General features: G+C 40.1%; 1 protein-coding gene across 10 annotated transcripts in view; it reads left to right on the top strand.

Annotated features, from left to right (window-relative positions):
- The window catches only part of CNOT10 (CCR4-NOT transcription complex subunit 10), a 77726-nt gene that overhangs the window by 62082 nt on the left and 2675 nt on the right, over positions 1–12969 (top strand). For 6 of the 10 annotated variants that reach the window (XM_070238063.1, XM_070238061.1, XM_001491223.5 and 3 more), the window contains 4 exons: positions 7172–7285; positions 9810–9940; positions 10492–10527; positions 10732–10859. In XM_070238063.1, coding sequence (XP_070094164.1) covers positions 7172–7285; positions 9810–9940; positions 10492–10527; positions 10732–10859 — 409 coding nt within the window. Of the gene's footprint in view, positions 1–7171; positions 7286–9809; positions 9941–10491; positions 10528–10731; positions 10860–12467; positions 12609–12969 lie in introns of all 10 variants that reach the window. The other 4 variants (XR_011426996.1, XR_011426995.1, XR_011426994.1 and 1 more) reach the window with 1 other exon arrangement.

Genomic DNA, 12969 nt, shown 5'->3' with positions numbered 1-12969 from the left:
AGCCTCTTTCTTTAGCTATCACTCCTTTGTTTCTAGTCTATTCCCCAGCCCTCGTTAGTTTAGTTTCTGTCTCTATAGATTGCCCTATTCTAGAACTTTAATATGGATGGAATTATATAATATGTGGGCTTTTATGACTGGCTTCTTTCACTTAGGATAGTGTTTTCAAAGTTCATCCAAGTTGTGTACCATATTTAATTCCTTTTTATTGCCAAATAATATTTCATTGTATGGATGTAGCACATTTTGTTTCCATTTGTTCATTGATAGGCATTTGGATTATTTCCGTCTTTAGGCTATTATGAATAATGGTTCTATAAACATTTGTGTACAAGTTTTTGCATAGGCATATGTTTTCATTTTTGAGTGTATACCTAGAAGTAGAATTGCCGGGTCACATGGTAACTCTTTCCTCATTTGAGAAGCTGCCAGACTGTTTTCTACAGTGTCTGCACCATGTTACATTCCCGCCAGCAGTGTATGAGGGTTCCAGTTTCTTCACATCCTCACCAACACTTGTGATTTTCCGTCTTTTTGATTATTCTTAGTGGTGGGTGTGAAGTGGTATCTCATTGTGGCTTTGATTTGCATTTCCTTGAAGACCGATGTAGAGCATCTTTTCATGTGCTATCGGGCATTTGTATATCTTCCTTGGAGAAGTGTTTATTCAGATCCTTTGCCTATTTTTTGAGTTATTTATCTTTTTATTATTGAGTTGTTTTTATAGTCTAGATACAAGACCTTTATCAGGTATATGATTTGCAAGTGTTTTCTTCCATTCTGTGGATTGTCTTTTCACTTTTTTGAAGGTGTCCTTTGAATCAGAAAAGTTTTTCATTTTGATGAAGTTCATTTATCTTTTTTTTCTTTTATTGATTGTGCTTTTCATGTCATATCTAAGAATCCTTTACCAATTTGAGGTTATGAGGGTTCCCTGTTTTCTTCTCAGAATTTTATAGTTTTAATATTTTTATTTAGACACATTGAGGTCTTTGATCCATTTTGAATTAATTTTTGGATATGGTATAAAGTAAGGGCTCAACTTAATTCTTTTGCATACTCATATCTTAATATTAAACAAGTTGCTAGAATTAGTCACTTATTAACATTTCATTGTTGCATAGTGGTTTAATTACCATCATGGGTATGTACTGAGTCTTACATGTTGCATATTATAGCACATCTTTGTTATTCTAAGATTGTGATATTAGCTGAAATTTAGTTTATAAACTAAAATGGAGGCTGCTACAGAACCTGGCAAAGAGTATAACAGAACTGGAAAAGGGTAGGAAATAATGTTAAGGCCAACATGGGAAATGTCAATATGAGAAATTAAAGTCATAAGCGAAATAAGTCAGAGGGAGAAAGTCAAATACTGTATGATTGCACTAAAAAATAGAAGATAAAAACAACAACGAGAAACAAATGTAGATACAGAGATTAGATTGGTGGTTACCAGAGGGGAAGGGAGGAGGGAGAAGGGTGAAAGGGATATCTGGGCACATGTGTATGGTGATAGATGGTAACTGGTCTTTGGGTGGTGAACATGATGTAATCTACACAGAAATTGAAATATGATGTGCACCTGAAATTTATATAATGTTATAAACCGTGTTACCTCAATAAAAAAAAAAACTCATCGGGTGGGGGGTGGAGGCGGGGAGTGGGCCGGCCCTGTGGCCCAATGGTTAAGTTCAAGCGCTGCACTTCGGCAGGCCCAGGGTTTCGTTGTTTCAGATCCTGGGCTCGGACATGGCACTGATCATTGGGCCATGCCAAGGCGGCGTCCCACACAGCACAACCAGAAGGACCTACAGCTAGAATATACAACTAGGTACTGGGGGGCTTTGGGGAGAGGGAGAAGGAGAAAACAAAAAATGAAGATCGGCCACAGATGTTAGCTCAGGTGCCAGTCGGGGTTGGGGGGGACTCCTCACAGAAAAGGGTATACAGATGCAAATAAATGTTACTAGTTTCCTGTGTATTCATTCATAGATATTTTATGCATAAACTAGTAAATATGCAAGTATAATTTTTCCTGTTTTTAAAAATATATGTATGTAAATGGTGGCAAACTACGTAGTCATATATGCTTTAATTTTTCACTTAATGTTTTATCTTGGAGTTCCATTTCAGTACATAAAAAGCTCCCTTGTTCTTTTTTTAAGCTGCATAGTATACCATTGAATGGATACCACAATTTATTAAACAATTTCCTATTGATACATATTTAAGTTGTTTCCCTTTTCTTGTGTAATAAAAATAAAGAAAAAAATTAAAATCAAAGCATACAAAATAAAAATGAAATTTCAATTTGTATTTTTCTTTTAATATGAGGCTCAATGGATTAAAGGAAATGTTTAGACCAAATTTAATTAACACCAGTTAAGTTATTCCACAAGTATAAATTATGGAACCTTAATTAGTTCATTTGCTCTCTGCTGTGACACTCAGTGAATTATTTCCCATTCAGTTAAAAGGGACCTCCCATGGCCCAATGTTTGTAAAAGAAGATGACTCAAACAAATGGTTGATGACATAAATATTATAGACAGTTTTAGTGTACTTAAGGAATCATATTTCTGTTGATCTTAGTCTAGTGGTTCTATTGTAGCTCGTGAGACATACTTTAAACAGGGTTATGGCTAATAATCTTTTGAATCTTCTTTGCTCTTGCTAGAGATCCAGCCCCATTTCGGTATTGTAACTGAGTGTGGTGCTACTGAAACCTGTCCATCTAATAAACTTTACCCAAGAAGGAACCTGCCAGACGCTACTGAAGAAGGAACTGTTGTGAGCAGTTTGTATTCACGTTGGCATGGTCCTCATCTACATCCCAGGATCCCATTTAGATGAACTGGCGATCAGATTGATCACAGGCTAGGTTTAGAATATTTCTTCAGTGGTCTGACACTTGTGGAAACCCCATGGGGCTGCTGCCAACACTGGACAAATCATTTAACCCCCCGGGACTTAGTTTTGTCTTCTGTCAAAGAAGTGAATTGGATTGGGTCATCTCAAGATCTTGTCCATGTATAAAATGCTACGTCTGTCACTTTATGCATTTTATTTACTACCTGGAGTAGGACTGGGTTCTTTGAGATGCTAGATTTGATTGAAGAGAAAAACGTTTTCAGCCTCTTTGTCCTGGGCTTCTTTTTGTGTTAGATTTGGGATGTGTTTGTCAGTAAGATTCTTTTTGCACAGAACTGTTATTAAAAAGCAAAATGTTTACAGGGGACATGAAGTGAAAACTTATCTAATTGAACTTTTAAATTTTCTTAAAAGTTGAAAGTTAAATTTAACATTTTCTAGATTGTTGTGGATAAATGGAAACAGCTTGAATTTTTTTTTTTTAATTTAAAAATGCAGTACCATGTTCAGTTTGTTGGAAGAAATTCCTTAGTGGATTTCAGAGCTAGTTTTTCAAATAAAATTTGCTGTGAGATTGCTTTCTACATTTATTTTCCTCTCACATTAATGGTGACTGACTGGATTTACCTCTATTTTAGCCTCTTTTGATAAGGTTTACACTGTTTCATTTAGATTCATTTAACTCACAGAATATATGACTTGACAAATATTAATGCCCAGTCTTGTATAGCTTGTTTGCCGTAATTTGGTGCTTTAGGGAAAGTTTGGTGGGGTTTTTCCCCCCATTTTCTTTCTTTTCTTTCTTCGTCTTTTTGTTTTTTTCCAAGGGTTGGTGTTCTGTGGACCTAGAGCCAGCTCCTCCGGTAGTGGAGGAGAGAGAGGGGCTGTCAGATCCTCCACAGGGGGGAGAAGCTAGTGTGCCTCTTCCCTTGAGGTCTAGTTCTTCCAGTCTGATGAACTGTCAGATCCACTGAGTGGCTGGTAAAGCAGATTGGACAGTGACTCGAGGAAGTAGTGGGCTGGGTGGGGAGGGTCAATATTTTAAGTAGCAACTACCCAAAGTAAAGTGATTTCTCCAGGGCCTTAGTAGATGGAGCTGCGCCTGTTTCTAGTGTTACCAGTCTATGGGAGTTATGCAGAATGCAGTGTTCTTTTCTGAGAGGAACAGGAGGATGAGTGAGAATGCGATGAGAGGTGAGTTGGGGTAGATTATAAGGCACTAAGAGAAGAGGAACATAAATGTTAGTTTGAGTTTCATGCAATGAAACTTGCTTAAGTCCCGATGGCTCTTAATCAGACTGCCAGCCCCAAAGTTTTGCATTCATACATTTAAGTATTTTTTAGAGAGAAAAATTATTTTATTATTAGAATCTTTTACCTTGTGATTTGATATGATATCTTAAGAGAAAAGAGGTAAAAGTTGAGGAAAACACATTTTTACCTTGTACATAATTATAATTTGGGCTTCCTGGGAAACAGAATCCTGCTGCAAATCTTACATGACTGATTTCTGGACCCAAAGTGGGCTTGACAGTGGGCTGGAGCAGTAATAGCCCCCCTACTGTCGGGAGAGGCCAGGGCAGGCTTTTCCCAGCAAGCCTGCCTGAGGTGAGGCTTGTCCTAGACTCCAGGACCTAGAGCATGCTGGATGGCTCCCCCGGCTGCGGAAGCCAGGACGGAGGTGGCTCGTCAGCAGGTTTGAGTCTGGGTGCCTCAAGAAGTAAATTTAGAACATTGAAAGCTGTGATCTTCAGCAAATACTTATTAAGCACCTACTACAGGTGGTGAGAAACTGCTCTCGTCTTTGTGTAGGAAAGTGTAGATGAGGGCTTCTGCTTTTAAGGAGCTTATGTTTTGCCCCAGCCTTTGGCAAAATCACAGATGAAAACGGATGTTAAACTTTGTGACTATGATTCATATAGGCCCTCAGCTGGTAGTCTTCTTGGGCCTCTGGAAACCTGACCCAGGCCTTTAAAAGTCCTGATTTTTCTTCATAAGCAGTACACACCTTGCTGCTGAATGAATGTTCAGTCCTGTCTTAAAATAAAAACGACAAATAAGCCAAAGACGAAATTAAGGGGCCAGTTCTGTGGCATAGTGGTGAAGTTCACGCGCTCCACCTTGGCAGCCTGGGTTCACAGGTTGGGCTCCTGGGCAAGGACCTAGCACTGCTTGTCAAGCCATGCTGTGGCAGCATCTCACATAAAATAGAGGCGGATTGGCACAGCTGTTAGCTCAGTGACAAGCTTCCTCACCAAAACAAACAAACAAAAAACACAAAAACCACAGAGGAAATTAAGTCACCCTGATCTCACCACCTGGAGCTAACCACTGCAGTGCTTCTGAAAATGGGAGCTGGCTAGCCAAGGCCTCCCTCCTCTGGGCCCTGGAGTCTTCCATCAGGGAGAGGACTGCCCACAGGGACTGTGGCCGTACTGGTGGAGACAGCTCTTGGAGACACAGGGATATTGACCATAGGCTTGTCAGGAAAATCCCTTTGGAAATGACCCTGCTTGCCTGCTCTTAAAGTACTCTCTTCTGCAAACAGGGTTCAGATTTTAAATTATGTGCTCAATACCAAAATTTAAACTTGTAATATTTGGATTAAATTCTATTTTCTTCCTTTTCTTTTTTTTTTAAAGATTTTATTTTTCGTTTTTCTCCCCAAAGCCCCCCAGTACATAGTTGTATATTTTTAGTTGTGGATCCTTCTAGTTGTGGCATGTGGGATGCCGCCTCAGTATGGCCTGACGAGCGGTGCCGTGTCCGTGCCCACGATCCGACCCAGCGAAACCCTGGGCTGCCAGAGTGGATCGTGCAAACTTAACCACTCGGCCACAGGGACGGCCCCTGTTTTCTTCCTTTTTAAAAAGACCAGTTAGAGTACATGTGTATGCATTAGGAAAATCATGACATAATCTTTTCTTTCTGCTTTATTTTTAGGGCGATCTTGTGAATTGATAGAGAGGCAGTGTGATAGCATGGGAAGGGTAGTGAATTGGGAGTCCACAGTGTTGAGTGTTAGTCTTGACTCTCATCACACACTCTAAGCTAGAGACTATATTTGATCACTTTGAAGATCAGTTTCTACATTGATAAAACAAGGAATGCACTGAGTAATCCTTCAGCCCTACCACTATAGCCTAGGGCCATAAATCTCAATTTCCTTGTACCTTCTTTGGGACCAGTCTACTTTTCTATGCTGTTAGGAGTTGAGGGGCTACTTTTCCTTTAGTGGATAATTTTCTGAGGTTCCAGCAACCAGGAGTGAGCCAGTGAAGATAAACAGGAGACTACTTCTGAATTGGCCCAGCTGTGCTTTTACTAAAAGGGCCATTTCTAGTCAGGATTTCAGAGTGTTAGAAAACTCTGTGGTGATGTGATGGTTACATTCTTCCTTAGACTGAAATTACAACCTGAATGCACTTAATGATATACATATGTATTGTAATTTGTAAACATAACTCAAAACCTTGTATCTAAGTCGGGTCATTTCTGGTCGGCCATTCAGACTTCATTTCTATTTGACAAGGGTTTATTTTAAGATTGCTTTGTGGAGCAGTTGTTTAACATTCAAGTGATCTATTAGTGTCAAGTCTATAGCTAGACCTGTTTTAAATGAGCTGCCTATTAAGTAGAAAACTAAACAGAAATTTAGGTTTCCAGCCCAACTTTAGCAAAATCAGTGTAACTTAAATTTTTTATCTTCACATGTATTTATTTGGCCTGTTTTTTCCTTGAAGATTTATTTAGGATGATAGTACCTATGTGATGAAATTCTTTTAGTTACTCTTGATACTGTTGCTTAGCAAGAACTATAGACTTTTTAATAGCTTCAGAGAAGAACACTTTACAGTAAGCTAAGCTGAATGGACTTTTTTTGGTAAGTTAATTGTTTCTTAGCAAAATCACAAATGTGTGTAGAAAGAATAAGATCTCCTATAGCTTTATTTCTAGGATGTTAAAAGAAACGTTCTATGGGAGTAAGTTCTCACTAGGCCATTAATCACATTATTTTTTTACAGGCTAAATATATATTGTAGCTCCATTTGGTTATTTTGTTGGAGATGGGGGTCAATTGGATGGAAGCTAAAGATGATTTAGGTAAATAGCTAAACTGCTCCAGATGGTAGTTTTATACATCATTCTGATTCTTACCATTAGTATTGTGGCTTCCTCTCTTCTTTCCTGGTGTCCAGATTGTCACAGTTATAATTAGGGCGTTCTTTTATTTTACAAATATAACCATTGTCGATTTTGTAACTCAGCATTTCAGCCCTTCCCTTTTGTGTTCCAGATGCTCCATACTTGCCTGTAGTGCTTACGTGGCTCTGGCTTTGGGTGATAACCTTATGGCTTTGAATCATGCAGATAAACTTCTTCAGCAGCCCAAGCTGTCAGGATCTCTTAAGTAAGTGTGACTTGCCCTCTGTGTTCCTGGTTTGTTTTGTTTGGAGGTTTTCAGTTAGTTTGTGGTACATGTTGCTTCTTCCTACTCCCCCAGTGGAATATATATTATCTAGGAAAAGCAACTGATTAAAAAATTTCTCAATTTGATAACTTGGTGTTTGGTAGTGGCATTTTTTTGCACTTCAAGGATCTTGAGTTGCAGTTCAAGGCAGTCGGATTGCCTGTAAGGTGCCTTCCATCCTGACCATTGCCCGACTCCGTGAAATACCAGTCAGGAGCTGCGGCTCCTGCCACCGCCGGAACTGAAGTGTTCCGATTGTGGTGTGCGTGGCCATTATGAGAGCAGTGTTTTGTTGGTTTTTCTTTTTACCAAAAATGAAACACAAATCCTTGCTGCTTTTTTTAATCCTTTGGTTGACATTATGTTCACTATTCTCAAATAATCCCAAGAAGATTCTTTACTTGGCATTTGTTGGACAGTTTTTAACCTCATTTATCAGTTTCTTCCCTTTGAACGTCAAAGAAACAAAATTCCTAGGTTATGTGACTTCTTAGCTAATTTCTGAGGGATTGGCCAAGCCATGTCTGGTAATTTCTTTTTTAATTCTTTCAACCATTCTGGCTTGTGTATTGGTTACTTAATTAACACCAAGGCCACTGTCTGTCTTCCCAGTGAGGATAAGCAGGTCTTGCTGCGTTTGGCAGGCCAAATAGCACAGCAGCTTTACCCCACTGCTTCTTGCTTTCCATACGTCTAGTAAAGGATTTCTGGGCGTTGGGGGTCATGAAGGCATTTCATTTGGTTAAAAAAATTTTTTTTTTAAGTACATTCACAGAAAACAGTTTGAAGTAGTTCTTTGAATTTGTGTTTGTGTTTTGTAATGATTATTGACTTGGTACTACTTTAATGAAATTTTTTAAATATCTTATTTATTTATTTATAAGGAGGTTGGGTTTTTTTTAAAGATTTTATTTTTCCTTTTTCTCTCCAAAGCTCCCCAGGAAATAGTTATATATTTTTAGTTGTGAGTCCTTCTGGTTCTGACATGTGGGATGCCACTTCAGCGTGGCTTGATGAGTGGTGCCATGTCCATGCCCAGGATCCTAACCGGCGAAACCCTGGGCAGCTGAAGCCGAGCACATGAACTTAACCACTTGGCCATGGGGCCGGCCCCCTGTTTATTTATTTATTTATTTATTTATTGTCATTTCTGTTAGGGGATTTGATGTGGAAGCAAAATAAAAGGTCATTGCAGCCCCTGCTAGTTAGAAGAAAGAAATCGCTTAATAAAGAAAGAAAGAGCTCTTGAGTGATTAATGTGCATAAATCCCAGAAAATGGTCAAATTGAAAAGAGCCTAAGATTTGAAAACCCAAGATCCATGTGGACAGACTCAGTCGGGTCAAGCTAGCTAGAGGTGAGACTTAAGCTGGCCCTTTAAAAGGAGGAGTTAGATATTGGCTTGCAGAAATGAGGCCAAGCTTTGAGCCCAAGAAGTCAAGGCCACGGGTGAGCAGTGAGTGTGCCCTGCCCAAGACACTGCCCAGGTAGGAGCAGAGGAATCTTTGGGGGAGTGAGAAGATTAACTGGATATAGGAAAGTGGGACCAAATTGCAGAGCACTTTAAATCTATAAAAGTTTAGTTTGTTTTGTTTTGTTCTCATGTAGAAAAAGTCATTAAGATTTTGAGCAAGGGTTTTAAGATGTCTATGCCTGTTTCAATTTTGAAAACTTAACCAGATGACCATGGGGAAAAATGGCTCAAAGTCAGAGATTAGAAGAAGCAGGCTGTTGTACGCCAGGAGGATGTGCATCTGCCCTAGTGTCAGTGGGCATGAAATAGATAATGTGAAAAGCACAAACTTCTGGAATAGACGTAAGATTGATCCAACCCAAATGTAGTCTCTCTCTGGTCTGGCAGTCAGGTGCCTTTGACACTTCGAGCAGCACAGACTGGAGGACTCTGACTTTTTTTGAGGAAGATTCACCCTGAGCTAACTCCTGTGCCAGTCTTCCCCCACTTTAGTATGTGGGATGCCTCCACAGCATGGCTGATGAGTGGAGTAGGTCTGCACTGAGATCCGAACCCGTGAGCCCTGGGCCGCCGAAGTGGAATGCATGGAACTTTACCCACTCGGCCATGGGGCCGGCCCCTGGAGGACTCTGATTTTGACGCTCTGCTCACTGGGCATCCATCTTTGGACCTGCCTCTTATTTTAGAACTTCATTACCTTATGTTAATGTTATTTTTCTATACAAATAGAATAGCATAAATTTGCCAATTTTGAACTGCTTTCTTAATGGATATGTGTAATTTGTTCCTACTTAGCTAATATAAAATTATCATATATTTTAAGATATTATTCAAGAGATAACATTTAAATGACTCTTGATCCATTTGTAGACTTAGATTTCAATTCAAGGACTTGAAATATATGAAACATATGTCCACCGAATCTTATTATACATTGGATATTTTTGTGATCACCTGCTTTTCACTTGGGAATCTGTTTTTTTCATTTTAGGTTTTTGGGCCATTTATATGCTGCAGAAGCCCTCATCTCTCTGGACAGAATATCTGATGCCATTACTCACTTGAACCCAGAGAATGTCACTGATGTCTCCTTAGGGATCTCTTCAAATGAGCAGGACCAAGGTTAATAAGGACACATTTGATCAGAACTGGTCACCATTTCCACTACCTTCCTGTTGTAACTCAGGATGTATGGAAATTTAAGGGCACAGTTGTGAAGGGAAGGAAGTTTTGGGTTGGCTCTCTACAGTTGTGGCTGTACTGACTTTGTATTAATTGTTTGCTAAGTAGACCAAGGAGTTGATTATCAGTGGTCTAAATTCTCACTTTTGAAAGGCTGATAGTGTTGGAACAATTGGTTTTGGTTCTCATACTGTGTTTTTGGAGGGATTCCACAAGGCAGGGGAGAATAAAACTATTGCATTCAAAAGTCAGTTTTAAATCATGGCTAAGTTTTTGAGGGAGTGAGACTGGCATTCACTCTATTCAGGGTTATCTCTCAGGTGTGGGATGGTGGTGGGTGGTAGCATTTTGATGTCTTTTTAATAGAACCTCCACTACATGAAAAGTAAATACTGTGCTTTGATATTAGATTTCCATTTCATAGAGAAATTAGGTTTTTAGAAAATATACTCTTGTCCAGCCCCTTCAGATTTATTTTCATGTCTTTGTAGGATCAGACAAAGGAGAAAATGAAGCAATGGAATCCTGTAAGTAAGAAGTTTTGTAAATACTTGAGTAGCCTGACCGGCATCCCAAAGATTTACTCTCGAGCCTTCTGTGTCCTTCATTTGTCAGCCTGAGGAGGAGTGCTGTACTTCACTCTGAGCAGCTCCTCGGGGATGATGGGTCACTTGCTTCCTGCCTGCCCTTGGCCCAGCCTCTTCACCAGTGACTGTGCTCTTTTCCTCCAGCTGGGAAGCGAGCCCCTCAGTGCTACCCCAGTTCCGTCAACTCTGCCAGGACCGTGATGCTGTTCAACCTTGGCAGCGCCTACTGCCTGCGGAGCGAATATGACAAAGCCCGAAAGTGTCTCCACCAGGTGAGGCTAGAGAGAGCGGTGCCAAACCCTCTTGTAAAGCAGCCAGCAAAGGGTTTGGAGTTTATGGGTTTTATAATTTTGTTTGAGGCTTCTGGTCAGTTTATTAAAAATTGGAATATTATTTTCCAAGCTTAAAAATATTATTGCAAGGTAAACAACTGGTCAGCATTACAGAGGAACCTAGGCACTTAATAGGGAGTTTTCATGATGATTTTCAAATTTCAAAAGATTGGAAACTATCTGAATAAGGGATCACTTAAATAAATAATGGTACATCCATATAGTTGAATACAGTGCTGCTGTAAACTCTATGTACTAAAATGATAAGCTATTCAAGATGTATTAAGTGCAAAAAGCAAGGTATAAAGCAATTTCTATATAATTCTTTATATGCATAAAAGATCTCTGAAAGGACATACCAGAAACTGCTAGCATTGGTTGCAGGAGTACCAGGGAGTACCAGGAGTACCAGCACTGTGTGTCTGGAGCACTAAAATGGGAGACTTTTCACTGGATACTTGTATACTTTTTAATTTTGAATTGTGTGAATCTATGTCTATTCAAAAAGTTAAATTACAAACACACCTTTCAGAGAGACAGGATTCAGAAAACTGGTACCAAAGAAACTCTACATATACTAAAGAAAGGTACTGGCAATGTATGATTGAAATAGACTTATGACTTTTACTGAAATGGTGCATCATCAGCAGGTCTCAAGGAAGATTCTGATTGGGCCTCTAGGTCACCTGCCCATCCCTAGACCGGTCATGGGCATGGATCCTTACCTGTAGTAGGGGAACAAGTACCACCATTGGCAGCCCCAGAGGGATTTCACAGAATCAGAAAAGGGTAATTCCTCAAAAGGACATAAATTCAGTAGGTATGTGAGCACACACTTCCGTGCTAAGCTGTGGGAATAAGACAGTAAATAAGTGTGTGTGATACAACCCTGCCCCCATGGACCTTACATTTAGGAGATGCCTTCCTAAAAAGGGAATCGCAAGATCAGAGGGAATGCAGAATTTTAGGACTTCTAATTTAGAAAGTTTGTGCCAAGTGGTGTATTCACCAGCAGCACATAAGAGAGCTCACATCCCCATATGCTTGTCAGAGTAACTGAAATTGAAATTAAACCTATTCTCAGGAGATATGGCGGCTTCTGGAAATTTCCTTCCTATGAAGGCCACCTTGTTGTGTCTAGCTGTGATGAAACTTACCATGTGGAGAATAAACATGAGTGATATTTAGTCAACTTAGTGGCATCTGGTCAGCATTTCTGATCTAAAATCAGAAAAGTTAAGTGATGGACTATCCAGGAAAACGTTTGATATTATCTAGGAGTTGAGTGCAGGAGTTAATGGGTAAGAATTAAAATGTTTCACTGCTCTCAGTGGCAAGGCTGGGCTACTTAGCAGCCCTCTTGAAAGTGCAGCGGACCCGAGTGACGGCAGCGAACATCGCTTTGGATCTGCAGTTACAGTGTGTGCGGTCTAGCTCAGGTTCTTGTACAGCAGGTGGCCGTGGCGGCTGCCACACTGGGAGAGACAGATGGGGTCAGGCCTGGTTCGGGGTCTGAAGGGGGTTTTGTTTTGGTCCCTTGGTTTTTAGGTTAATCCAATGGCTGGACCTTTGTTAATTGGGAGGCCCACCCTGCCTGGGAGGGCAGAACAATGATGTGAAGAGTTGGAAAGGGCTCCGAGTAGATGTTTCCGAGGTTGCCTGCCCACCACTAACCATTCTGAACGGCCAGTAAGCAAATACCATTAAGTCTCATAAAATTGTTGCCGTGAATTCTTGTATTTTAGAAAAAGCTGCAGACTGTAGTCAATGCAAAGAACAATAAATGACCTTTGTTAACTAGCCACCTGGAGGGAAAATGGAGATTTTAATATCCACAGAATGCTGTAAAGATGATCTTGCCTGTATAAAGCTAGGCCTGGAAGTACAGACTCTGATTTTCTGAACTGAGGAGTTATACCACAGTGATGTGGTGACAGAATAAAAACCTCCCTGCTTCATTCACGAGGAACTTAGGAGCCTGTGCTCTGGGTGAGAATCCCCACCAGTCTGAGATTTCTTCTGATGCCGCCAGTAACTTACCTTATGCAAG

The sequence above is a fragment of the Equus caballus genome, chromosome 16 (assembly GCF_041296265.1).
Source record: "Equus caballus isolate H_3958 breed thoroughbred chromosome 16, TB-T2T, whole genome shotgun sequence".
NCBI lineage: Eukaryota > Metazoa > Chordata > Mammalia > Perissodactyla > Equidae > Equus > Equus caballus.
This window is presented reverse-complemented; position numbering and strand designations above follow the sequence as displayed.